We start from the raw sequence: 27,243 nt of genomic DNA, 5'->3' as shown, positions 1-27,243 counted from the left end.
CTTTGGCTAGAGACTTGTTTGCACATCGTGAGACAATCACAAACTGCATTGTTTCTGGGAAAGGACGACCTAACGGAAAGGGTCCTTGGGCTTCGTTCAATCCATAAACGATTGAACAAAGGAACTCCTACGGAGAATATTTCAAATGAACTCAAAGTACTAATCAGTTTGCCCAATATTTAAGGGCAAAGAAAAAATGTTCTGCGAGAACACAGTTAAAAGAGCAAGGTTTTCTTTGCCTTCTAGATAATCTAATTCCATTGGGTTGGGTTTAGAGAAGGCACAACTGCCAATTTCAACAGGATAGAGTTGCCATGAAAAAGTGTTGCTTCAAATGGTCTCTCCAAAGTCAATGATAGAAGTTCCCTAGAGGAATTGGAGACATTTTTAACTGGGAACTTGATGTCCAAAATGTTGTAGGATTCCTCCTCAATGGGTAAGAGGTTTGACTGATAATTTCAAAGGCTCTGTGCAGCCTTGAAACTTCTGTTCTAAATATTTCAGCAATTGTTTTGTTTACATTAGAAAAGAATCAAGTATTTTAAATAATCAAAATTCTAGTTGACAGTATTGTTTGAATAAGAGTTAGTTACCTTTACTCAAAATACATTTTTAAAAGACATCAAGGGAAAACAAACAGAAGAGGCTATCAGCTCCTGGCTATGTTTGAAAGTGAATTTTTGGAGTTTAATTACATTAAAATCCTAGAAGCAAGTTCAGTATTAGTCCAAATCTTGAGGATTAAAGGAGTCATTTAAATCACTAACCATTTTGCTTCCACTTTCAGTGATGCGTTTGATTTTGAGATTGGTGTTGTCATAGTCAGAATCAGCCAAGGGTTTGACATCTCCCAGGTTCTTCAGGTGCAAGGTATGTATTTTCTTTATTCAACCAATAGATATTCATTGAGCACCTACTCCCTGCCTGGCATTGTTCTAGGTTCTGGGGATAGCACAGTACCCAGTACAGACAAAACCTCCAACAGTGCAGCTCACGTTCTTGTGCTGACACGAGGTGTGTACACTTTTCCCGTGTTTTCCTCACTGCTAATGCAAGTGGCCTCTGTCCTGCTAACCAAAAATATAGAGTAATTCAGGGCAGATATCAATTATTCTTCTCGTCACAAAACCACAAAGCAAGCATCACTAAAAATAAATACCTTTGGTAAAATAAACTGCCAAATTGATTTTTGCAAGATGTTTCAGAAAATGAAGATTGTTTCCTCAGAAAACCATGTATTTTGTTTTTAAGAGTCTATGATCTGGTTTGTAGCTAACATGGAAATGAGCCTGAATGTATCATGCTGTGAATCACCAATCTAAGTCAGAGGCAGTTTAGTGATTCTGCTTTTTCCCCTGTAGAGGATTCCATATACTACTTGTTTAGTCTTAGAGTTTAAACACATCCTCTCGTGTATGGAGTGAAGGACACACCTAAAGAGTCGCTAAAATATTAAGATAGAACTCTAATCCATTACTTATCTCTTTAGCTAAACTTCACAATAGAGTCCACTGACAAGATGACACTAAAACAAAAGGTACCTCTTGTGTACCAGGCATGGTGTATATGTCAGCGCTGGGTAGACTAAGACTAATAAGTGTCTGTAATCTCAAGACACTCACAGCCCCATGATGAAAATGGGTGTACTGTTAGTGTGATAATAGGGTATTATGGGAAAGAGGAAAGGGGCACTTAACTCCAAAAGGCTTCCTGGAGGAAATTACCTTTGATTTTAGATCTAGTGGATGAGAAGGAGTTAACCAGGCAATGTTGGGAGAGAGAAAAATGAGAGTTTGAGCAACAGCATTCCTGGCAAAGAGGAGAGCATGAGTAAAGATGTGAAGACACAGGAATATGGAGGAATGGGGTATATGGGCAACCAAAAGCAGATTCGTGTAACTGAAAAGTATGGGGCTTCCCTGGTGGCGCAGTGGTTAAGAATCTGCCTGCCAATGCAGGGGACACGGGTTCCAGCCCTGGTCCGGGAAGCCCCCTTAAAAAAAAAAAAAGTATGAAGCAGACAATAGTGAAATATGAAGCGGCTGATATAAGATCCTGATTTTAAAAGGCTCATTTGTCATATTAAAAATTGTGGGCCAATGAGGAACTGCTGAAGAGATTTAAGTGAGGGAATAATGTGGTGAAATTTGAGCTTTAGAGCTCATACTCTTTCAGTTACATGAGGCATGGACGTGAAGAGGTCTAGAATAGAGACAGAAACACAAATCAAAAAGATTTTTGTAATAATCAAAGCCAGAGAAGGTGACAGCCTGGACTAGAGCAGCCTCTCTCAGGGGATGGAGAAAAAAGGACAGAGTACTTTGGAGGTACAAAGAGCAGCATTTTAGGTTTGATAGGACGTGTGGGATATGGGAGAGGGAGGAGTGAAAAAATATTCCTTGGCTGACAATGAACGGTGGTGCTACCAATGGAAATGGGAAACACAAGAGGAAGAGCAGGTTCAATGAAGAGATGTCTGGTTCAGTTTTAAACAAGGTCCTGTGGGAAATCCTACCAGAATTGTCCAATAGGCATTTAGACAGTCCTGGTCTTAAAGGAGAAATCTGAGCTGGAGATGTCGATTTAGATGTTTTGGGTCAAATTGTGTCCTCCAGAATTCGTATGCTGTGGTCCTAACCTCAGAATGTGATTATTTATTTAGAGACAAGGCCTTTAAAGAAGTAAGTAAGGTAAAATGAGATCAGTAGGTTTGGTCCTAATCCCATATGAATGGGGTCCTTATGAAAAGAGGAGATAGGACACAGACAAGCACAGAGGAAAGATCATGTGAAGACAAAGGGAGAAGATGGCCACCTACAAACCAAGGAGAGAGGCCTCAGAATGAAACCAACCCTGCCAACACCTTGACATTGGACTTCTAGTCTCCAGAATGCAAGAAAATAAATTTAGGTTGTGTTCTGTCCAGTCTATGGTATGTGCTATGACAGCCCCACCAAATTAATACAAGAGACATCATAATTAAGGTGAAAATTGAAACTGTGACACTGGAAAATATAACCCCAAAAGTGTGTATAGTCAAGAGCCCCAAGGCACAGGAAAAGGGTCCCCAAGGAGGAGCAGGGAAGGAGTGGCCAGAAAAGTAAAGGAACCAGGAGTCTGTGTTGTCATGGAAGTCTTGGGAGCAGAGTGCTCAGAATGACAAGAATCGTCAGCATTGTCAAATACAGCAAAAAACACCAGTAAAATTGCAAATGAAATATAACTGACATGGCACAGATAACCTGAGAACAATTTCTGTAGAGCAGTGTTGACAGAATCCAGAATGCAGTAGGTTAAGGAGAGAATATGCGATGATGAAGCAGAGAATGTGGATGTGGCCCACCATATGAGAAGTCTGGAAGTTAAGGAGAGGAATGAGGTTGAGGAGGGTTACTACAGGGAGACCTATAGACCTTAGAATGGGAGAAAGGGCTTGTTTCCAGGCTGAAAAAGATGGGCTCAAGAGAGTAGGAGAGATTGAAGATGAGGGTAAAGAAAGAGATGACTATGGAGTAAGATCCTGGAGGAACAGGAAGAATCCAGGGAAGGGCATGAATGAAAGAGTTGCCCTAACACAGAAGAAAAATGCTTCATCTTCTAAAATTAGAGTAAAGAGGGGAGGATTGATGGAGAGGTATGTGGATTTGTAAGAGTGGTAAATTGAGGAAGATCATGCACAGTAGTCTCAATTCTATGTAGTTGGAGCAATTTTGCTAGCTGTCTGCTTTTTCTGTAGTGGCACTTAATCTCCAGGGTAAAGAGGACCAGGGTTTTGCCGGAGAGGTTCACGGAAAGGAAAAGCCTGCAAGAGATTTGAGAGTGCAGGTGCCTAATGGGTTCAGATTCTATTTGGGCATTTCACGATTGTCTCCATCCTAACAGAAGGGAACATGAGTGAATTAGGTGAATTTTTTTTTTTTTTTTTTGCGGTACGCGGGCCTCTCACTGTTGTGGCCTCTCCCGTTGTGGAGCACAGGCTCTGGACGCGTAGGCCCGGAGGCCATGGCTCACGGGCCTAGCTGCTCTGCGGCATGTGGGATCTTCCTGGACCAGGGCACGAACCCGTGTCCCCTGCATCGGCAGGCGGACTCTCAACCACTGCGCCACCAGGGAAGCCCAAGGTGAATTTTTTGATGCAACAATTCTTTTCTTGCAAGGGAAGAGAAAGAAGAAGAAATTAGAAATCAAGCACTTGTAAACGATGGAGAACCACTATCTGATATGTATACTCTATGATTTTGTATGAAAAGCTTTAAAAAATAAAACTGAGAGTAGAGTCCATCCTATGCAAAATTGCAATATAAAGGTTATCTTTGGTGCCTTCGGCCTTCCTTTTTTATGCCCCTTTTCTTTTTCATGGACCCTTTATATCTCCAGGTCAGATATACTAATTCTACATGGTGTTCATGATTCACTTATATTCCTTCCTAGTAGAACTTAATACATTGTAGCAACAGTAGCTCAAATTTTTGAGCACTTATTATGTGTCATGTGTTATGCTTCATGTTCACATGTAACAGTTATCATCCCAACTACCCTATAAGGAAAATACAATCATTGTCCCTATTTTACAGCTAATAAAACTGAGGCTTCCCTAAGATTCACAGTGCTAGTAATTAGTAGAGCTAATATTCAAACCTATGTCTGTTTGAAGCCTCTATTCTACCTTTCTAAAAGGAGAGCTAGAGAGGAAATGACTTAAATGAGAAGTAGTGGTAAAATCTGAGAGATGGGAATGGAACAAGGCTATTCCTTCAAAAATGCAGCATAGAGGCTGCCTGACTGTGGTAAGATAGACATGATGTTGAGGACAATCACAAGAACCTAATATGAAGAGACCTGTTCTGTTAACCTTCTACATTTTACTTTAATTTTTCGGCCTTTTGTGCTGTACTGTTTTTCCATCAAAAAAAATGAGAATGCAAAATACATTTTGTATTAAATTATACATTTGCATTTGTTTTGTATGTTGATCTCTTCAAGCTAAAAGATGTGATGTAGCTCCCACCCCTCGCTGCTCCATCTGCCAAAATGCACCATCAATTTAGTTCTATAAAGCAATACAGCAAGCAAATTCTGCATGTTTCTGAAAGAATCCTGGCAGTGAACTGCATCCCCTTTTAATTTCCCAAGGGATGTATCTAATTTATATCAACTTTGATGTTTGAAATATTTTTGCTTCTTAATCAAGAAAGGGAAAATGCAATAGGATGCTAATAAAATAATTATAAGTACCAATTATCTAGAGTAAATGAAAAAACAGCATTACACAAATACACGAACATGCAGGAAAACAACAGCATAATGATAGAAATTAACTTTACCCCACATTTCCGTGCATTGTTTTGAAGTTATGTAATTTATGACACAACCCTCATATTAGAATTTGAATTGGAAGAAATAAGCTTGCATTTCATTGTATTATGCTGTAATATAGGGCTTAATAAGAGCCTGATAAATCTTAAGTATTGCATTGCAATATGTTAATGATAATCATCATAGCTTTTCCAAAACAGACACCATAGTGTCATCATAGATTATAATTTAAAGGAAATATTAGCAATTCAGAGTGCCCATATACTGTAGTTAATAAAGCAGTGAATAGAAATCAACTTTATAGGTAATTTACCAGCTAATGACAATTATTTCTATACTGTGTCTCAGACTTATGTGAGGAGAATAACTTTTTATGTAAATAAAATTGATGCTCATAGCATAATTACTTGTATAGTGCAGCAACTCATCCAGTACTGATGGCTGATAGTTTCTCTTAAGAAATTTATTTATTGCCTGACAACACAAAAAAATGCAGTATTTCATATTGTTCACTTCCCATGGATATTTAGCAAGTTTGCCAACTACAACATAGAGTCCAAATTGTACTGGTAGGAAATAACGTGATGAAACGTGATTCGCAATATACTGCGGTCAAGTGTTCCATGTAAGTACTGCACGATTTATGACCATCTCAGAGCACGAGGGTTCTGCTGTGTCTGATAGAGTGGCTTAGCAAAATAAAGACAGATGGCAGTGTAGTAAATAATTACTTGATTGGAAGGCAACCACTGCAGGATTCCTTCCTGCCTTCAATTCAACTAGACTTCACCTGGGGTACAGCACATTGATTCATGTGAGCATTTACAGCTTTTAGTTGATTGATCAAGAAAGAATCATAATTTAATAATTAATAAAGAAAAAGGATGCTGTGAAGTTGGAGGATACGTGATTCCTCAGTGGGTTTCCCTGCTCTCTCTTTTGTCGTCAGATATTTGACTATTCTCTATCTTTCAGATTCAGACTGAACTGCAATGTGTAGACTCCTGCCTATTTCTAAAAGACATTGCTAAAAAAAGAAAAAAAAAAGACTGGAAATAGACCATTCGAGGCAACCTTGACAACTAAACTGAATTTCAAAAGTCACTCCAGTTGGTTATCATGCAATCAGTTTATAAAGGACTAGAAAATAAACTACTGTCTAAGTGGCTTTGGCATTTGCATGAGGATACAGCTTAGGATTCACTCTTTGTTTTTCCTATGAGAACTGTTTTGGGGAACGTATGAAGACTCAGAAACTCACTCTCAACGGATAGATCCTAAAAGTCTAAGCTTTTTCTTCCATGATTAGAACCTCTGGGATCCTCTTAATCTTGGCATGAGAGAAGGGCAGGCTTTTACTCTCTCTCCCTAGCTATGTGGCTTTGTAAATGTGATATAATATGAAACGAATATGCAAGATTCAGAGTCCCACCAGATGCCCGGGTGGTGGCCCTTTCCAGGGTAAGGAGCCCTTTCCTTGCCTCTCATTCTTCAGATTAACCCCACCTGTCCTACCTTCTGTCACATTCCAGCCTGGTTTGTACCATCAGCTGCTATCAGCCCCTCTTTTTATAACTCTGTATATGGCACTAACTCTACTTCTTTCAAACATTGTCTTTTGTACCAACTCCTCTTACATACATACATATTGTACACACTCCCACCCCTGACAACAGTTCACATGTTTTTCTTCCTTTATAGAGATAATGCTCTCAAATGTATTGAACTGTATTGAACAGAATCGAGCTGTTCTTTTATTTCAACAAACTATTCTTGAGTGATTATGGTGGTGAGCACTAGCAAGGCAGGGGCACAACTAAGAATGTGAGAGGAAGTCTGGGAAGCCTAAGCATGGGTTTTGGAATCAGACAGGCCTGGGTTAAAACTCAGTTATCCAAATGGGAATAATTATAGTACCTACCTCACAGATTTGTTGCTTGGATTAAAGGATATGGTGGCTGCAAAGTATTTGGCATTGTACTTCCCACAAAATAAACTTTCAGTAAATGGTGGTAATGAAATATGACATAAGCTACCCTCCAGGAGTTTGCAGACTAGTGGGGTTATAATAGACATGTATCTTAAAACTCTATTCCATGTCACATAGTTATAGTTAGTGGAATAAAGGTTGAGGAAGAAGATTATGGAAATATGGAGTATTACAGAAATTTCTCTGACAGAAATTTGAGGATGTTTTTTTCAAAAAATGCATACTGGGTATTTTTTCAATAGACAGATACTGGCAGTCAGAGCATATCACTGATGAACGACGGTGGAAGGATGAACACTAGAATTGGAAACAGAAGACCTGAGTCACTAGCTATGCAACCTTGGACAAATCACTTGAATAGTCTGAACCCAAATTTCCTCCACAGTAAAATGGGGAGAATGCTACTAGCTCTGCCTGCATCCCAGTATTGGCGCTGGGATGAAATAAAATACTATTGGAAAGGGCACTGTGAATCCTGAACATCACAGTGTATGGTGGTGGTGGTGGAAACAGTGAAGAAATGAGTCGTTTTCAGTCAGCCTCGTGGAAATCAGTTTACATCTATCCATTCCTACTCCCTTGCCCTATCTCTCCTGTGATTAATGGTACACTTTTGCAAGTCAGCTAGCCAGTACTCCAGTTGAAAGAAATGTTTGGACAAAGTCTACTCATGATTTCGCATGCAGAGGCAAACAGTAGGCCAGATAGATAATTCAGGAGAACAGATAATCAAAATGTCATTTCTACCTAGCACTGAAAAGAGAAAAGGAGGGAGTGCACAGAAGGAGCCCTTAGATCACCTACAAAGTGAATAATTAAGAATTAACTTTAATAAGAATTTGCAAAATCACTGTGAGTGGTCATACCACTGTGTGGATCTGAAAATCCAAGATGTCCAAGCAGGCAGATTTTAGCCTTTAGAATTGACTCTGCCACCCTCTGTCTCTGTCGTCTTTGAGGGAACTGCTGAATCTGACTCATTCACACAAAGTCTAGTTCTGTCTCTCAGGCCTGGGATTTTGCAGTTTGCTCTGTCCAGGACAGGCTTTGTATATACCTTGGAGCAAATTATTGGAGCAGCTCCCGGTTCACTCAGCCAGCTGAATCCTTACAAAGGAGGATTTATTTATTTTTCCTCCTTTGTCCAAATTAGAGGACAAAGAACATGGCAAGTAGTGGCTAATCACAGGGTATGCTGGAGCCTGCTGCAAAAAGAAAAGTAAAAGTACCCCCTCCCCAGTGTAACCCTTGCAGTTGCCCCCAAAGCAGCTCACAAATACGTGCCTTCCAGATGACTGCAAAGAACAGGTTACCCCATAGCTGACCCCTGCAACAACCCACAGAATGGGTAATAGCTAGTGACCCATCACCCAGGACAGTGATGATGCTTTTCTGGGGCAGCCTGTCATATGTACCCATATCCTTAGAGTCTTCTCTTTAAAATGACAATTTTGAGAGGACCATAGTTTTGGGGAATTAACTTGGCATTACACCATGTGCCTGAGTGTTTAGGTTTATCTGAGGATAAAGAGTTGGAGGTTAATAAAAACAACTCTGAAATAATAGCAATAAGCCAACAGCGGAAGGTCTTCAAGAGGAGAGCATACAGAACTTGGAGTCAAGCAGACTTCTTTGCACTGGAATCCTGTTATTTGCTGGGTGACATCAGACAAATTACTTAAACTTTCTGAGCCTCAGTTTCTTCATCTACAAAATGAGGATAATAATAGTAACTTTCTCAGAGTTGTTTGGGAATGAATAATATGCAGCACAGTCCCTGGCACCCAAGAGTGTACAATAAATATTAAATTCTAAAATAACTCCCAGCCTTCTCAAAATACTTGATTTGCTTTGCATGACTAAGCCGATTTCCAGAAGTTGCATCAATACACTGCCTATAGAAATGCACTCATTGCTTTGTTCTCTAAGGAGCAACAAAGCACTGTTCAGGAGCTGTTTATTCTTTTTGCAAAGCTAGGAGGGTGGGAAAGGTGAAGGGTTACAATTTTCCATTTCACAGATAGGAAATCAGAGGCATAGGAAAAGTAAATAACTTGCCCAATGTCACAGAAAGCCAGGAACAGAGCTGTAATTGGTTATGACCCCCAGTGCAATGCAGCTTGTGTTCACCTTTTGAAAGTCAGGGGTAAGCAACTCCTGTCTAAGCTTTAATACCATCTATCTGATTTCTTAGATTTTTCTATAGCTGTTTGCTGGTCTTGAGAACCTTTGAAGCTTTGGGGAAATCACATGGGTGATTTGACCTTAAATCTCATGCCACTGGCAAAAGATTAATTGCTAGCACCTGGAAAGGGGCCAGACAATTCTGTGTAGCTGAATAACAGCACCATCTAGGGATGTGAATGTCCTGACAGATTTAGTTAGTACAAAATTGATAAATCTAGAGTTTGTATAGCTTCACTTCCCAGATAGAGAAGACAACAGGCTCCGAGGGTTGACATTTACAGTAGCCCTACCGGTGTTTCGTAACAGTGAATCTAGGTTTTCTACTCTCTTCCTCGGAACCCGGCTCATTTTCTAAGGCTCTGTCTTTAGTAGGCAAGAAGATGAGGGAATCTGACAAGAGTGCCAACTTACGACTGTAAGCAAGAATGCCCATCATTCTTTAACACAGCCACATGATTGCTTTTAAAGTCTTATTTACCCTGATTCAATGCAGGTTAAGGTCAGAGAGGGATGCAATGATTACACAGCAGCTAGGAATTTTCCGTCATAATCAGAATCCAAAAAGATAAAAGGCAGCTAAACGCAACATAAAAGCTTGCATTGTAGGTCTAAACCCTGGACAGGACATTTTGCACAGCTTGACTCCTATTCCAGGCTCCAGTGTCATGAGGCCCTTTTTAGCAATGTGGACTCTGACAGGCACACAGAAACCTCAGCTTTTATTTCTTTTGCTTTGGTCACTCACTCCAGAAAGTATCTTGCTTCTTGGAAAGAACTGTTGGTGGTGGATATTTTTCACTGTAATTTGTATTTGGAGCCCACAGGGTTTATTATTAGATATGGTTCTCTTTCCTTAATTCTTGTTCTCTAGTTTTATGTTTCAATTCAGGAGGCATTGCTCTGTGCCTGATATACACCCAGTATACTTCTGTAATTTTTGTCACTCCCAGTTGTAAAATATCTAGCCCAGTAGGTTAGGTCAGTAAATCAGTAGCTTTCAGTGTACAAGATCTTATTACAGTGGATCTGGTATTTTGTGTTGCCAGTAGTAAATAAAGATGGCATTAAATAGCCTCCTTTGCTCTCACACATAAAAAACCCAGTGTCTTCATGTATTATAACAACACATAGTCATTTTTCTGAGTTAGTCACTACTTTCTGAATATAATTTAGTGATATATGTTATTTTAATAATCATTCAGAAAAACCATATTATGTATAATCATTTAATTGCACAGACACCATTTTTAATATTAAAATCGTTAATAAGATTGTTCCTAGAAACTTTGCTGCTCTGAGCAGAGTAAGTGATTTTGTCTTCTTTCATCAGATGAATTAGAGAAATTAGAACAGGAGAGACTGGCTTTGGAAGCCACTATCAAAGATAATGAATGCGAAGAAGAAAGCGGAGGCCTCCGAGGTTTGTTTAAAAAAGCTGGCAAGCTGAACATTACTAAGCCAACTCCCAAGAAAGGTAAGTGCCTTTAAAATTTACAGGAAAGATTACAAGACGAGCCACAACTTGAGTGTCTATAGGGGTCAGTAGTGAGCATCTAAGACGTTGGGGGCATTGAGTGTAGGTAAGGACTGAAAGATATTTCCTTAAGAGAAGATAGTATGGCTAAATGGTAGAAACTATTGTCATTTATCAACAACATTCACCCCTTTGTACCATCTTACTGTAAAAACCTTGTTTTAAAATAATATTTGGTTTGGGAGTCAAACAGTGCTTAAGCAGATGGAACGTCATAAAATAGAAAATTCTTAGTTAAGATGTAAAGGGGATAGAAATTCGTGACCCAGCCCCCAAACTGGTTTATCTACACTCACACACCTCATACACACCTTGCAGACATTTCAGGAGATTGAAAGTCGACTGGTACAGGTAAATAAGGGATCCAGATAGAATTCTAATTTCAAAAATGCGTCTCTATCACAAACCAGAATTCCGGACTTGGAACTTCATTGACACTAATTATCTGCAGATTTTGGCTGAATGGTACACTTATCTCTGAATGTTCAGTATACATCCCAGAAATGGAGGACCACAGAATGAGACCTTGTTATAAGTTTAATAAACAGGTGATTCAAGTAACTGATTTTTTGAAAATTGTTTTCTTTCCAGAAACACTGCGGGTTGAGTTTAATGAGGTCCACAGCGACCTCTGCTGGTAGAAAATTAGAATGTTAACATTTCTTTCTTTCATGCACAAATAATCCTATATAGTTACTGAAGTCATTTACTGGTGTAAGGCCCAGGAAAGATCATTTCTCTGGCAGGGTCTCCAAGTCTAGTAGCAAGATCCAAATTGAGACTTAGCTGCTGGTCTAGGTTAATAAGAGCCAACCTTTCAAAGAGGCCCTTCAAAGAGGTTGTCTCCTATCCTGGAAAAGGTTTGGTTCTGTTTGCTTATTTTCCTACTGTGACCCAAGGACTAAATTTAACCTGTAATACAACATTTTTATATATTTACATAGAATTATAGGAAATCCAAACATTTCCCTTCTTCAAACACTAGAGGTACCCTTGGGTGCCAGGAACATTCCATGGGCTAGGGGAGAACCTACTGTGCCTCTGTCCCCTTAAAAGGACATTTTCTAGAAAAATGATGTGTTTGAATCTAAAGTTAGAGTTACATCAGGTCTTTCAGGGTGTAAATATTAGAATAAGACCATCTGGATACTAACTACTATCTTCTTTCCTTTTCAATTATTTCATGTACCCACGAGAAGAATTAACTATCCATTGAATCTGCACTATGCAATGGTACAATGTGAAAAGCAATGGGAAATTCAGAAGTCATAACCCATACTGTTTTCTAGCTGACGGGGAGGAGGGAAGCATTAAGGTCCTTATTAGTGAAACTGGGACTTATTTATTCTGGAACGCTGTTTCTGCATCGCAATACTTTTGGCAAAAATATACACCTCTGAAAGTCAACATGTCTCATTGTTCAGAAAAGCAAGATTATGTTATGTTTTGTTTCCAACACCTAAATTTTCAAACACAGCTCTGAAGTAGGCCCCTTCACTGCTCCAGGCCTTTGTTAGCTGACGACTCTTCTGAGTTAGGACCCACTCTGCCTCCAGGCACTCATACATGGTCCTCTGGATGCTTTGATTTGCATACAAGTGGGGGCAGAGTTTGGTCCGTTTTGTAAAGATATTTAATTTTCTCCCTTAGCGGTCCTAGGGAGATACAAACAATATGAGATAATTGCTTCAGAACCGACAGGCCCAAACATGAAAACAACAAAAGACAGAACAAAGCATCCTCAGAACCTCTTAGATCAGAGAGGAAGCTCTGAAGAGGCTGTCAGCTCTACTCTAAGCACTATGCTGACACCATCGCTTTGAAATACAGCAATGAAGTCACAACTTTCAAAGATGTGGAAATGAGAAATAATATAATATGGAGTAGGAAGGAAACCCCTACTGGGAAACAGGAACAACGGTTCTGAGCAAACACTGCCCTAGTTCCCTGGTACACTTTTGCTGTGTTCATGTTAGGGTGGAAATTGCATTAAAAATTTTTTTAAGTACTTTATGTACACTCTTAACTATAACTCAAGAAAAGGTGTTTTTAATCATATTTCCTGGCTTTTTCATCTCATTCACAGAGATTCAAATAGCTCAAATGGCTTTACCTTAGATTCACAGATTCCTTGAAGAGAAAACAAAAGAGTAAGCCAGGCCCACATTAGGACCAAAGGGTCATAGAGAGTCAAGATGCTTATGGTCCCTGACAACGTTTATAATCCAGACATTGATGGAATTTACACCAAAATTGCGCTCAAGTGAACAACTGTCTAGTGAAGGAGTACTTCTGATTCTTCTGCTTATCTCTAGAAAACCAATAACCACATGTTCTACTTTTAAGTACATCAGAAAATATAAGTTGAGTTATACCTGAAATTTGGAAAAATCGGGATATTTTGGCTTTTGTATCAGATAATTTAGTATTGGTACCTGCCTACATAATAATTCTGCTCTGAGAGAGATTACTAAGGATCTGAAAAAAAAATCTGCTGCTTTATAATGAAAACTGTAATCATAAGATCAATATCAAGTTTTTCTGAACTATTGAAGGTGATCTAAATTATTGTGGAATTTGACCTTTATCTCTCCTTTTCTGGAGAATAGGACTCACTATTTACCCATAAGTATAAAATACACAAATTCATGGCCCTTCCTCTATTTTCCTGAAGAGATTTATTAGAAAGTTATTTTGCTTCTTTCCTCAAAAGACAAATGGATGTACTACTTTCCCTTTCATTACAGACAGCAGCATTAACACAATCCAGTCGATGCATGTGGGGGAGATCAACCAGAAACTGGTGGAAGCCAGCACCCAATTTAAAAAGAAGCAAGGAAAAGGCACAATTGATGTTTGGTGGTTGTTTGATGATGGAGGTAAAAAATTCCAGAATATACACTAGGGAGCAGAATTTCTATGTTGATAAATTTAACAAACTGCATGGGAACGTATATGAAATAATATCAGTTAAAGAATAACATTTCTGTGTTCTCCAAAGATTTAAATTATGTAGGAGCTATGAATGTGGGAAAGAATAAAGATATGAAGCTACTCATTTCCTTTCAGTTGGATATGCTCATTCTTTTGTCATAATCTACTCTTTTTTTGTTGTTAGGGTTAACACTCCTTATCCCCTATATCTTGACTCTCAGAAAAAAATGGAAAGACTGTAAATTAAGAATCTATGTCGGAGGGAAGATCAATCGCATTGAAGAAGAAAAAATTACGTAAGTAATTTATCACTCCTGTGTTTGGATGTTTGCTGTTTTAATGCTTTAATTTTAAGAACTGTAAGCATCTTTGAGGCACAATAAATTTAAAGACAAAGTCACCATGATAGGCCTCAAGCTTACTTGTTTCTGGTCAGTAAATTGTCTGTGTAATTTTTCTAATCATTGTCTTCAGTCCTTTTATCCCCTTCCACAAATGCTTCCAACAAGCATTTGGCACAGAAGCCTCATCTCAAGTCTTGAATGAGAGTATCATTATCTTGTATAATGTTTATTTTGTTCTGACTTGTAAATGCATCCAAGAAAGGAAGAGCCTGAAGGCATTTGTGTCCAATAGTTTCTTCCGGGAGATTCAAACCCGTTAATTCACAGCAGTCACTCTAGCACAGCACACTTAGAAGAGAACAGAGAGACTACACCTGGTCCGAGCCACAGCTCTGCCACCAACAAGCTGCAGGACTTTGCAACAGTCACTGCACATATCTGGGTCCCCAGTTTTTCACTTGTAGTGTGAAAGTGTTTAAATGGATGACTGTTGATAGCTCTTCTAATTAAAAAAATAAAGAAGTCCCACGGTGTAAGTCTGTGTCTTTCTTATTACTTTAGCCATGGAGAGTTGATCTGTAGTTGTGAGAGCAACAAGCATGCCGAGAGTGTGGTGCATCCAAAGGTCTCTGGCGGAAATCTGGAGAATGACCTTTGGCGGCATTTGGTCCCTCATGACATGCCTAAGTCCTAGCCCTTCCTGGAATTGCTCCTTCCAGAAATCACAAAATAATGACTGGCTCTTATTCAGTAGTTTTTCACATTTTCTCCCCCCTCTTAGAGAGATATTATAAATATTTAATTCCTCGTAAACAGAGTCATACTAAAATGGAAACTAACATGAGGTCTACAATAATTTACATTTTCTTAAAGCCTCTAGTACCTTATTGGGACAAGTGATAAAATTTGAAAATGGTGGTGGATTAGATGGTAGTAGGGCATCAGTGTTAAATTTCCTGATTTCAAAAACTGTACTCTGTTTATGAAAGAGAATGTCCTTGTTCTTAGGAAATACCCACTGAAGTATTTACAGGTAAAGGGGCCTGATATCTGCAACTTACTTTAAAATGGAAAATAGGTAGGAGGTAGAAAGCTAGCAAGCAAAAAATATATAGACAGACAGATGTAGATAGAAAAAGAGAATGACAGATCAAGTGGGGCAAAATATAAACAACTGATGAATCTGAGCTTTCTTTGCACTATTCTTGTAACTTTTTTGTAACTTTGAAATTATATCAAAATTTTCAGTTTCTAGGGGAAAAAACCTTTAATCTATAATGATGTAATACATAATAATTATTAGTTTGTCAGTAGTTTGTAACTCTATAAAAATTATCCATAATAGTCAATAAGTATTGGAACTTGCTCTCTTTTTTCCAAATGATAAGAGTGGACAGCTCCACAATATCTTCCCTGAAACATGAAGGCAGAGCTGGGTTTGCTGTTTCCAGTGACTGCACCTACAGAAACTTCTCCTTGCCTTCAATGGAATAACTTGGTCCACATTTACCTGTACTCATCAAGTACTGTAATGAAAATCAAACACTAACCAAAGCCTTTGTCCAAAATCTAAGCTGAAATAAGACATGAAAGCAAAACTCTTTGATTGAAAATAGCTAAATATGCAATGATGAAGTGTTTCTCTCTTATATTTTCAGAATGGCTTCCCTCCTGAGCAAATTTAGGATAAAATTTGCAGACATCCATGTCATTGGTGACATCAACATTAAGCCAAACAAAGAAAGGTATGAAACATTTAACAAGACCCATTGTTTATTCGTGGTACTCTCGCCTTCTCTTCTGTGTTAATTATTGGAAGGTAAAAATGTTATGGATTTACTGCAGTGAGTCCTGATAGGATATAATAAAAAGGGATTTCAAATAATCATGACACAGAGCTGTCACGTTCTAATGGAAGGAAAAGGTTTTAAGGTGAAGATGAGCTTGAGAGGAAGAACTGTTGAAACACCATTTAGTTAACATTTTAGAATTGCCTTTCATGTTATTGGTTTCTATGGTGGCAAGAGGAACAGGAAGCACAAGCTCAGACAATTCTGACCTGAGCAGTCAGGGTAAGTTTTCATTATTTAACATTACTGGTGGGGCATCCTGAATGGGAAGCCTAGCAAGAAAATGTATTGGTTCCAAAACTTTTAAATGAAAAACACTGAAATAATTGTTTAAATGTCTTCAAAACAACATCGTTTTAACTTCATTGGTTGTTAAATTTGTCAAGTCCATGATATTTGAAAACAATTTGTAGGTAGATCTTAAAAGGAGTTCCCAGAGGTGTAAGAAGACTGTCTGAAAGTCACAGCCAATTATAAATTAAAGTACTTAGAGAAATGACTTAGCAATTAAAAAATATTTTCAATTGTTTACAGTCCAAAATCATATTTACTGTCGCATCTAGATGCAGTTTAATACATTTGATTTGGTGTGGAATGGGGTCTCCAAGGGTTAGAGTAGAGGGAGACACGAAGGTCTCAGTATGGCTTAGGTCCTTGCTGGACTCTTGGACCTCTTCTCATTTCTGTTGACCATCATTTCTCCTTCCTCCTGCAGTTCTTGATGGATTGCAATTCCATATTCCTTGAGCCTTCTTGCTCTTACCTTCTTTTGATTCATTGTTATCCCGGATGAGCTTAATAACTAACTGAAAATCATCCAGATTTAAGATGCATTCTTAGTGACCAAATGGCAACCTCGAACTTCATATAGTTTGAGGGTATTCATGATTCCTTCAATGTTATGGGTCAGTTAAAACAGCTTTATGAAACATCTTAACTGTGATAAGAAAGCTATAATTGACAGGGTTAACCTGGATTATTACTATGTAGTATTTCCTTACATCATATATACCACTAATGCCTTTCATTCCTGTATTTCTATAGTTATAGTTATAAACAGTTAAAAAAATTAAGAACAGATTTATCATCCTCCTTGGTAAATGGAATTAACATTCTGATATGAAGTGAACTGTCATGTGGTAACCTCTGGTAGCCTTCCACATTTCACTTGAAGAATTTTAATTCCTAAGCCGCTGCCTCTTGGCTTTTGCAGTGATGTGATCAAACGGGCTCATCTTATAGCTCTAATTGGTAGGAATGCATTCTCTTTCATAACACAGCAGGTCCAGTGATTCCCTAGTATGTGCCACTTAGCAACAGGCCAGAGCCTGCCAGTGCTCTGCAAGTACAGGACTATTTACTGTTGTCTAGAGCACAGTCACAGTGTCCCCTACTGACTTTGGATTTTCTATAAGCCCTGGCTCAACGCTGGGCACAAATCAGTCACCTACTTCTCGCAGGTGAATTCTTCTTGCTGTTGTTTGTCTTATCAGCAGCTAAGGACTGTCTGTGCTTGCTGATTAATTCGTTTCTATATCCTTTGCCTCTTTACCCATCAATATGGTTTTCTCTACCCAAGTCCCTGTTTCCTTCTCTCTCTTTTGTGCTAGTCTCTGCCCAGCTGCCATGGTCACCTGCTGCATACCCATCCTTTCTGTCCTATCTCTGAGGATGTTGATGTATCTCTTTTACTAACCATGCCTCTTCCTTCTTTGAGTGTCCATCACAGGCTAGACACTCTTCATCTTCCTACCCCTGACCTTTGTTCCATGGTTTCCTCTTCTCAAGGAGAAAACTCTATGCACAGTCGTAAGAAACAAAGGACCCAGGCATTTGTGCTTTTGTCCTGGTATCTAAATTTGACTTTAGACACCATTCTGATTTGGTGTTTCTTACATATCCTCCACATCCTGCAGTGAAGAGATCTATTCCCCTTTCTCAGGAAAAAAACAATGAATTAGTTTTCACAATTGTGGAGATTCTCAACGTGATATTTCAAGGTCTTGAGGAAGATGCAGGAAAAAAAGTTCATTCTTACTAGAATAACTGCAGTGAATGTACCCTGGTGTGAAGACAAAAGACCACCAAGAAAAGGTGTGCTGGAAGTGCCATCCTTTTCTCTTCAGTCTTCAGCTATAACTGATGCCATATTACTTTATAAAGCAACCACATGTCCAATGCTGGCAATGCCTTTTCCAATATTTGAAGGTAAATTTTAGAACAGAGAATGGTCATTTAGTAAATCTCACAAATGGCCACTGGTAACAAACCTAGCACCTTTGTGATAATTTTTAAAAGGCAACTCCTCTGAGTGGTTTAATAAGAGAAAGAGAACTCTTCCTCCGGGCTGATGCAGCCCCAGGCCCAGGGCCCAAAGCTTACAGCACTGTCTCAACTTCAGCTTTCACATGGGCCTTGTTGGTCAGGCAGCCCTTGTTTACCATTAACAGCTATCTCCTGATCACTGTTCTTTCTTGGTCACTATTTTCACACAATGTTGAAAATAGTTTGTCAGTGATTTCCATGTTGGAGGCTAATGTTAACTGTCCTTCAATTGCCTTTAATAGATCTTTCAACTACCCATAAAACATGAGCAAGTCTTGATGGAGACATTCTATCATAAAAATATTATCTATAAATATGGTAGAGCAAGGGTGGAAGGGAGTACAAAAGCAAAGTTAATGAGAAAATAATTGGGCCAGGGAAAACTGAAAAGCTCTTGTGGCTAAATTTCATTTTTTATTGTATAGACTGAATTAAAAGTAATAGGCCAATAGAACAGCAATCTTTAAACAGAAATCAGAGAGAAACTAGAAGCAATTAACTAGATAATTTAGTTGAAAGATGCTAGTGTGATCACAAAAACAACAAATACATTAATTTGTGAGAAGGAATCTTATATGAACTTAGGGGGAAATTTTTATGCAGTCAAAAAATGTTTTTAACTTTGTTATTATGAGGAACAAGGATGGGGAAGGCAGGGCAGCTATAAGTTAATTTTTAAAATTAAATTAATTCTCACTTATATTTAATAGTACGTAATATTTGACCTATTCTAGAATCAATTAAAAAATAATTATAAGAAAGATCAGATTTAATAAGAATCAAATAGAAATCTTGAGCTACCTTTGGATCACCAAGCTAGGAGAATGGAAAATGGCCAACTCAGAGATGAGCCTTAGGATGAAGAAATCAAAGATAAACATAGATAAGGAGCGGTAAGAGTTTAGAGAAAATAAATGGACAAATACAGCGCCATTATAACCTACTGTGTCACTTAGCATGCTTCAATTGCAAGTAAAAGAAAACTTAACTCATAGTGACTTAAATAATGGAAATTATTATCAAACTTAACTGAAAAATCCAAGGGTATTTTGGCTTTCAGGTGAACCTTGATCTAGAAGGTTAATTTTACAATTAAGGGCTAATTCTCCTTCATTCTCTCTACTCTACCTTATATTATGAAATCATCAATCAAAGTTGATTTAGCTTATAAAACCGAGATGAATGCCCATAGCAGCCAGAACTACATATTTGCTCATTTGTGTTCAGTGGGAGAAAAAGTTTGTCTCTTCCCCAGTTGTTGAATTCAGGTCATTGGCTGCATTCAGGTAGCACCAACCCAAGCCACTGAGCCACTTGTTGTGGTCAGTAAAATGCAAGGTGCCTATTGGTCAAGATTTCCTGGGTTATGTGCCCACCCTGGCCAATCAGTCTGGCAGAAGGGATAGAATTGTATTGACTGTCTGATGCTGGGGATAGAGTCATTCCCACCCAAACTACAATGGAGAAACGTAGTATGCATGCCGGGGGGACAACCAGCAATCTCCTTTCCACTTGCCATTTCTTAGGAAACTATTTTTGAACTGCTCTTTCTAATAAGCACCTGGGCTGAGATGTGAAGAAAACTCTTATCCTGATCAAAATAATTATATGTAGAGCTTAAACAGAGAAACTGTCAATTGCTAACCTCAGTCCTATGGCTGTTGAGTAAAACGAATGCCTTGCTTTTACAGGGCACTTCATACTTTTCAGAGCACTGTCACCCAAATCATCATATTAACACACACCAACCACGTGCCAGCTTTGAGCAGCCATTGTTACCCCCTATTATAGGCATGGTTATCCAGGTCAAGGAGGACAATGGAAGAGCTGGAGCAAGAACCCAGGCTCTTTTCTCCTAGGCTAGCAACTTTGCACTGATTACCGCCAAGGTCTCTGAAAGCACAGAACTGTTGGGAGGAAGAGCAAATAAAAGTATTGTGTGGTTGAAAGAATAATAGGGCATATCAGTCTTATTCCTTCCCTGTCATTGTCTACCATTCTAAATAAGTCAAAGGCATCAGAAATCTACTGCATTAAGTATCTCTTCAATTCCTTAAAAAAAGCACACTGGTAAGGACAACCTACTCCTTTATAATCTCTGTACTTTGCACAAATCCTAAATCAGGACAACTGATGAGATCACTGAACTCATTGCTTCATATTTTAATTTCTTAACCTAACATCACATTGATTCTAATTATCACTCATTCCAAAGTTACTAAATTATAAGTAAGCCACATTATATAAAACCAAAGAAAACTTTATATTTGAGATCATCTTACAGTAGCATAGTAAAGACAACTACTCCTATAAATTATGAACTTTGTTTTGTGCTATTTTAAAAATAAGTCTTGGGGCTTTCCTGGTGGCGCAGTGGTTGAGAAGCCGCCTGCCAATGCAGGGGACATGGGTTCGAGCCCTGGTCCGGGAAGATACCACATGCCGCAGAGCAGCTAAGCCCATGCGCCACAGCTACTGAGCCTGCGTGCCACAACTACTGAAGCCCGAGTGCCTAGAGCTCGTGCTCCGCAACAGGAGAAGCCACCACAGTAAGAAGCCCATGCACCACAATGAAGAGTAGCCCCCACTCGCCACAACTAGAGAAAAGCCCGCGCACAGCAACGAAGACCCAACACAACCATAAATAAATAAATTAAATAAATCTATTAAAAAAAAGAAAGTCTTATGAGATTCTTATGAAAGACAAGAATGAGATTTTTCAGCAATTTTTAAAATGTTCCACAGCTCTGAGATGCTGCTCCTCCTTTTCTATTCAATGATTTCTTCTTAATCACTCTAAAATGCCCTCAGATTTTAAAATATTATTGATTTTTGTTCTTTCCTCTAACATGCACCTGAACAATAGCCATTTGAAAATCTCAGGCAGCAACAGCAGATACCAGAAGGACAAAGGCTACATTATTTACAGCAAACATTCAAATTGTTCTATAGCCATTGAACTCACTTCCCTGCTCCTCTTAGTTACTGTTCTCCTACCTGCCCACAGGCTCCTGCCATGAGTGTGTGTTGCCATGTGGCCTAAAGGTGAGGAGGGCAACCCTATCCAACTCCCAGGGATGCTAGTTCATCTCCTACATTAATTCATGAATGTCTCTCATAGAATCTATAAAGTAAGCAGAAGGAAACTCATTTATGGGCTGAAGTGTCTACGTTACAACTGTGTCTTTGACTCTATTATGTAGAACGTGTATTTGCAGAATAATTACTATCTGTGTGTTTGTGTATTTATATTGGGGATCTAATGCCCAGTAGGCTATCAAGGCCTCACACACGTTAAGGCCTTTCCCTGGATAGGGAGGCACTACTAGAGCCATGGTTTTACTCACAGAAAGTCCCCTGCAAAGATAATTCTTAAAAGATTTGCATGACATTCAGCTCTGATTTTGTAGCCAGCAGAGCTAGTCATACCTAGAGTATCTGTGAAATAATGAGTTGGTTTCCCACTGTGAGGCCTCTTTTATAATTCCAATTTCAGCTGGAAATTCTTTGAAGAAATGATTGAACCATATCGTCTCCATGAAAGCTGCAAAGATTTAACAACTGCTGAGAAATTAAAGAGAGAAACTCCGTGGAAAATTACAGATGCAGAACTGGAAGCAGTCAAGGAAAAGGTAAGGACTTGCCTCCCTTAATCTTTACTTTGCTATCTAACTAGCTGAAAAAGAAAATTGTGGTTGATTTAAAGATCAAGAATTAATGTATCTATTATAGAATTTCATTATTCAAGATCCAGGGTTTCTCCATATTTCAAGTGCTTTTTCAATCATATTATTGAATATGAGGATTTAGAAAATTGTTTTCATTTTTCAGTATAAAATCAATTTTTAAGTTAAAATAGGTTATTGATACATATTGTGAAGTCTTCTTTCCAATTTAATTTTATAGAACAGGAGACAGACCCACCAGTCTAAAATAATTTAAGTCAATACATATGAAAAGTAAATATAGATTGACTCACAGTTTGAGACAATAACAAAGAATTTTAACCTGATAAAGTTAGCTATAAAAACTAACATAGGGGGCCTCCCTGGTGGCGCAGTGGTTGAGAGTCCGCCTGCCGATGCAGGGGATACGGGTTCGTGCCCCGGTCTGGGAGGATCCCATATGCCGCGGGGCGGCTGGGCCCGTGAGCCATGGCCGCTGGGCCTGCGCATCCGGAGCCTGTGCTCCGCAACGGGAGAGGCCACAACAGTGAGAGGCCCGCATACCGCAAAAAGAAAAAAAAAAAAAAAAAAAAAAAAAAAAAAAAAAAAAAAAACAACTAACATAGGGATCTGAGAAAATATGTAATTGGAGCAATGAATATGAAAGTTGGATCCAGCACATCTTGTAGGACGGATGTAAAATGGTGGGCTCTTCTAGAGAACCCAATAAAATGGGAGTTACCCTAGTGGCCTGAGCTGAATGAAGTTGCAATAGTGAGGATGATGAAAAGGGCAGGGACATAAAAATAAGGCAGAAGAACTGACATCTGAATTGGATTAGACGTTCAAGGAAAAGGACCAAAAGAACCTCTAAACTACAAAATTTAAATAAATTATATTAGGAGATGAAGTTGGAACAAATTAGAGCAGGAGATACTAAAAGCCTTTCAAATTTAGTGGAAAAATACTGAGCTAAGAATCATAAGCTCTGTGTGTGATAAACTTCCCAGTTCTAACAAAAAGTTTTCATATAATTGAGCAAATCACTTATCTAAACCTTGGTTTCCGAACCAGTGAAATGTAATAATAAATATTACTCTCATCACTGCAAAATAGTTAATGTAGTTATTTTTCCAAATGTGTCTTTTGGTGACTATTTCATTGAAACCAGTCCCCTGTGCCGGTAAAAATCAAAGAGCTTAAATAAAGATAGACTAGGGTATAACCTATGTTCTTAGGATATCAAATTAGTATCAAGATTAGGTTAGTTTTCTTCAGCTGCAAACCTGTTCCCCAGCACTGGCCATTCTTATCTTCTTTTTACCGTTATCCATGTTGCTTACTTTTTTCTTCTAGAATTTAATAAGCCACTATAGCACAATGGTCTTATTCTTTATGTTTCTAAAATTTCCCATGAGTTTTAAAAACACTGTTAAGTTTCCAAATTTGAATGAAATAACTGTAATTTTTTTAAATGAGGTTTTTCTACTTGTCCATAATTTGAGGTAAGAAGATAAATTCTCATTCATAATTCTGGGAAAACTGCCCTCAACAAAATCTGAATGTTGTCCACAGAGTTACCGCCAAGTTCGACTGAACGAACTCTTACAGGAGCACTCAAGGGCTGCTAATCTCATAGTCCTGTAAGTATCATTGCAGACATTTAAGATTGTTACAGAGAAACCTTAGTTGTGAATTTAAAAGCTCACAACTATTCAGGTGGAAAGTTAAATTTGGAACATGTGGGATTTTAGGCAGGGAGGGAAAATAAAGGCCACCCTGAGACACTGACAATTGAGGCCCATGGGCTTTAGAGGGCTCCGTTTGGACTTTCCACCAGGTGTTCCCCACCCAAAGGGCCAGGGGCATAGTGCATGCCCATCTAGAACCCTGGCTCCTCCCAGGTTCCAGGGAACCTGACCCTGGAATTCCCTGCCTAATTAGCCCCAAGTTGGCTACCAAGGTTCCCAGGCCCCTTCCCTAGACAGCTGCTCCTGAGGTATGGAGTCCATAGCATGTTTGCAAGGCTCTTTACCATGGGGGAAGAGGCCAGGGCAGGAGAAAAAGGAGTGGGCTTTTCCATTTCCACTTTTTGCCCTCCACTCCACAAATGTTAGGGGTGTACCTGCTGAAAATATGAATGTTACCTAAAGATTCATTGCTAAACATGAAAACCAACAATTTCACATTTATACCTCATGAACTGACTCCTATGTACAAAGGTAAGTGTGTCTTCAAACAAGGTCTACACTGGAGGACTATCCATTTAAGACATAGATTGTTCTCCTGAATCGGGTGGTAGGGCTCAAACAGCTGTTTCTCCCAAATATAAGAGCTTTAAACCATTAGGAAAAGTCATTTTTTCCAAAAATGGGGAGAGGTATTGGTTGATCACATTTTCTATTTAAAGAGTGAAAATTTATTATACTTATGCTTTGCCTCTACCCTACAATGCCCAAGCCTATTTTTCTCATTTGTAGATATTTATATTATCTGAGAAGTATATCAATTTAATATCTGTATTCAAAATAATTTCCATGCTTTCATTTTGTTGGGAAGGCACATAAAAGGTTCAGGCCACTTGTTATTACACAGCTCAGATAACTAGTAATGTTACTGCCTGTACTAATTGTCACGTTTGTTCTTTATTTTTCTTCCATGCTGTCAGGAGCCTTCCAGTGGCAAGAAAAGGATCTATATCAGATTGGTTGTACATGGCTTGGCTGGAAATCCTCACAAAGAACCTCCCTCCTGTCTTACTAGTTAGAGGAAATCACAAAAATGTCCTGACATTTTATTCTTAAAAGATAAAGGATTAGAACACATTTTAACTTAATGTATGAATAAGTAGGAGACATGTCCCAGTACTTCATATTATAAATCTGATCTGTGGATATGCAAACCTCTGGAGACCAAGTAAACGTTGTCATTTTTTAAATTATTACTTTATAGGAGCTATTTTTTTTTATCAGCTTAAGGGGGTGTCAAAGCCAATGCTACCCCTAGAAAAACATCTTGTCATTTCTGTTGAAAAACAAGAAGATTAAGCAAACCCATGCTGGCTTATGCCCATGAAAACCACCAACTTCTTGTAAGCTTTTCCAGGCACACCTAATCTTCTGTTTGCTTCTAGGCCCTGGTAGAGGCTTCAGCCCCCAGCAGTTTCTCATTAAATGCCTACTGACAGGCTGGTTTAGTAACCATGGGTGGTTATCAAAGGAAAAGACCAACTGGGCAGGAAACGTGATTATGCTTGGCCTTCTGAGAAGCTTATACCTACAAAGAAGATTTGAAAATCAATAACTGAAACCTTTAAGAAGTACTTGCTTCTACACAATGTTTAAAGCAGTTACCTAAATGAGGTTATTTAATATAACACAGATTATACACTTAGAGTGATCTGAGAGATCGCTGATAACATACGGCTTCAATTTGGGGCTGATTGAAAAATATATTAGCTGGATTAGGAGGCAACATATATTCCAATTAAATGAAATATATTCCATCCTTAATATATAAATTTTAGTTGCTTTCCCTATTTAGACATTTCCAGCAGGGTATTACTTTGCATATTTTTTTTCTAATTAAGTGGGTAGCACAGATGAAGTCTTCATAGATGTTTAATTGAAAACCAAATACCACACATTTTCTAACTGTTATAAAGAAATATATCCTGAATCATATATTTAGTTACTTTATACAGTGATTGTATAGATTTAAAAGAATAATTAAAATGTGAAGTGGAGAAACTTGCAAATTTGGAATATACAAGTATCGATTTTTTTTCATTTGTTAGTGTTCCTATAATACTTAATCATATTAAAAAACAACCAAAATTTTTCTTCTGATGGATGGCTTGCTTATTTTTTTTCCTGACATATTATGACTGTTTATTCTAACTGATAAAATAGGAGGGGAAAAAATCAACCTGAAATAAAACCACTCAAATTCATTTGCTCTGGCCTAGGTCATGTTTTTACCTTTCAGTCACTAAAATCACAGTGCAGGGCTTCCCTGGTGGTGCAGTGCTTGAGAATCTGCCTGCTAATGCAGGGGACATGGGTTAGAGCCCTGGTCTGGGAGGATCCCACATGCTGCGGAGCGACTGGGCCTGTGAGCCACAACTACTGAGCCTGTGCCCCACAACAAGAGAGGCCGCGATAGTGAGAGGCCCGTGCACCGCGATGAAGAGTGGCCCCCACTTGCCACAACTAGAGAAAGCGCTCGCACAGAAATGAAGACCCAACAGAGCAAAAATAAATTAATTACTTAATAAACTCGTACCCCCAACATCTTCTTTAAAAATCACAGTGCAATGGTGTATCAGATGTGACCCTGAAATTTTCAGTCGGTTGCCTCATCTGCAGGTTGTTTAAAGCTGGGATTCAAGATTAGTCTTCCAGGCCAGACTCTGGCCTCAGAAGGATGACTAGGGAGGGAAAAGGGAAATAGCAAAGCTTAAGCAGCAGGATATCCCTATTCCAAATCTGACACCATTGGACTTAACTCAGGCCTGGATTAGCCCTCTCTCTTGAGCCCTATGTACCTGAAATCCAAATGGCTAGATGCCATCCTGGTGACCAGGGCAAGGAGCACCCGGCTTCATCTGGATCTGACACTTCCCTAAAACACTTGATAGGGTCTCTGGAAAAGGTGAAGAGTCATATGACTTCTATAACAGGAAATTCTGGCTCTCGTTTCTTGAAGAAGCTGTCATGTTAGGTCCCTTAGGAAACAGACTCGGAGAGAGTTTAGCGTGGAGCATGTTTATTAAGGAGTGCCCTTGGGATCAACACCTGTGGAAGGGTGAGGGAAAGGTGAGCTGTGATGCAGTCCCAAGGACAGTCTCAGTGACCTCACAGGGAGCTCTGGAGACAGAATGTCCCTTCAGAGTAGTCCCAAGAAGGGCTGAGAGGGCCAGGACTTTATACTCCCACATTTATCAGTCATTGGAGGTGAGTGGCCCAGGAAGGAGTGTGAACTTGGATGAGGCAACTCTCTGCAGGTGAGGCACACCAAAGGGCCTGACAGCTGAAGTCTGTCTGCTGACAGCACTCCCAGATGCTGTGGCAATAAGTCCTTCATTAAACAGGGTCTG

General features: G+C 38.9%; 1 protein-coding gene and 1 long non-coding RNA gene across 4 annotated transcripts in view; one reads left to right on the top strand and one right to left on the bottom strand.

The window, feature by feature from the left end:
• The window catches only part of SLC12A1 (solute carrier family 12 member 1), a gene marked incomplete at its 5' end in the record, with an annotated part of 91,328 nt that extends 65,671 nt beyond the window's left edge, over positions 1-25,657 (top strand). For all 3 annotated transcript variants that reach the window (XM_082620110.1, XM_082620109.1, XM_082620111.1), the window contains 8 exons: positions 788-870; positions 10,824-10,967; positions 13,775-13,906; positions 14,146-14,257; positions 15,964-16,050; positions 21,977-22,112; positions 23,721-23,788; positions 24,814-25,657. In XM_082620110.1, coding sequence (XP_082476236.1) covers positions 788-870; positions 10,824-10,967; positions 13,775-13,906; positions 14,146-14,257; positions 15,964-16,050; positions 21,977-22,112; positions 23,721-23,788; positions 24,814-24,949 — 898 coding nt within the window. In that variant the 3' untranslated portion in view covers positions 24,950-25,657. The remainder of the gene's footprint in view (positions 1-787; positions 871-10,823; positions 10,968-13,774; positions 13,907-14,145; positions 14,258-15,963; positions 16,051-21,976; positions 22,113-23,720; positions 23,789-24,813) is intronic.
• LOC309803622 overlaps positions 1-27,243 on the bottom strand; it is an 84,642-nt gene that overhangs the window by 31,430 nt on the left and 25,969 nt on the right. The window lies entirely within an intron of this gene.

This window comes from Mesoplodon mirus, assembly GCF_964341445.2.
Source record: "Mesoplodon mirus genome assembly, chromosome: 4".
Lineage (NCBI taxonomy): Eukaryota > Metazoa > Chordata > Mammalia > Artiodactyla > Ziphiidae > Mesoplodon > Mesoplodon mirus.
This window is presented reverse-complemented; position numbering and strand designations above follow the sequence as displayed.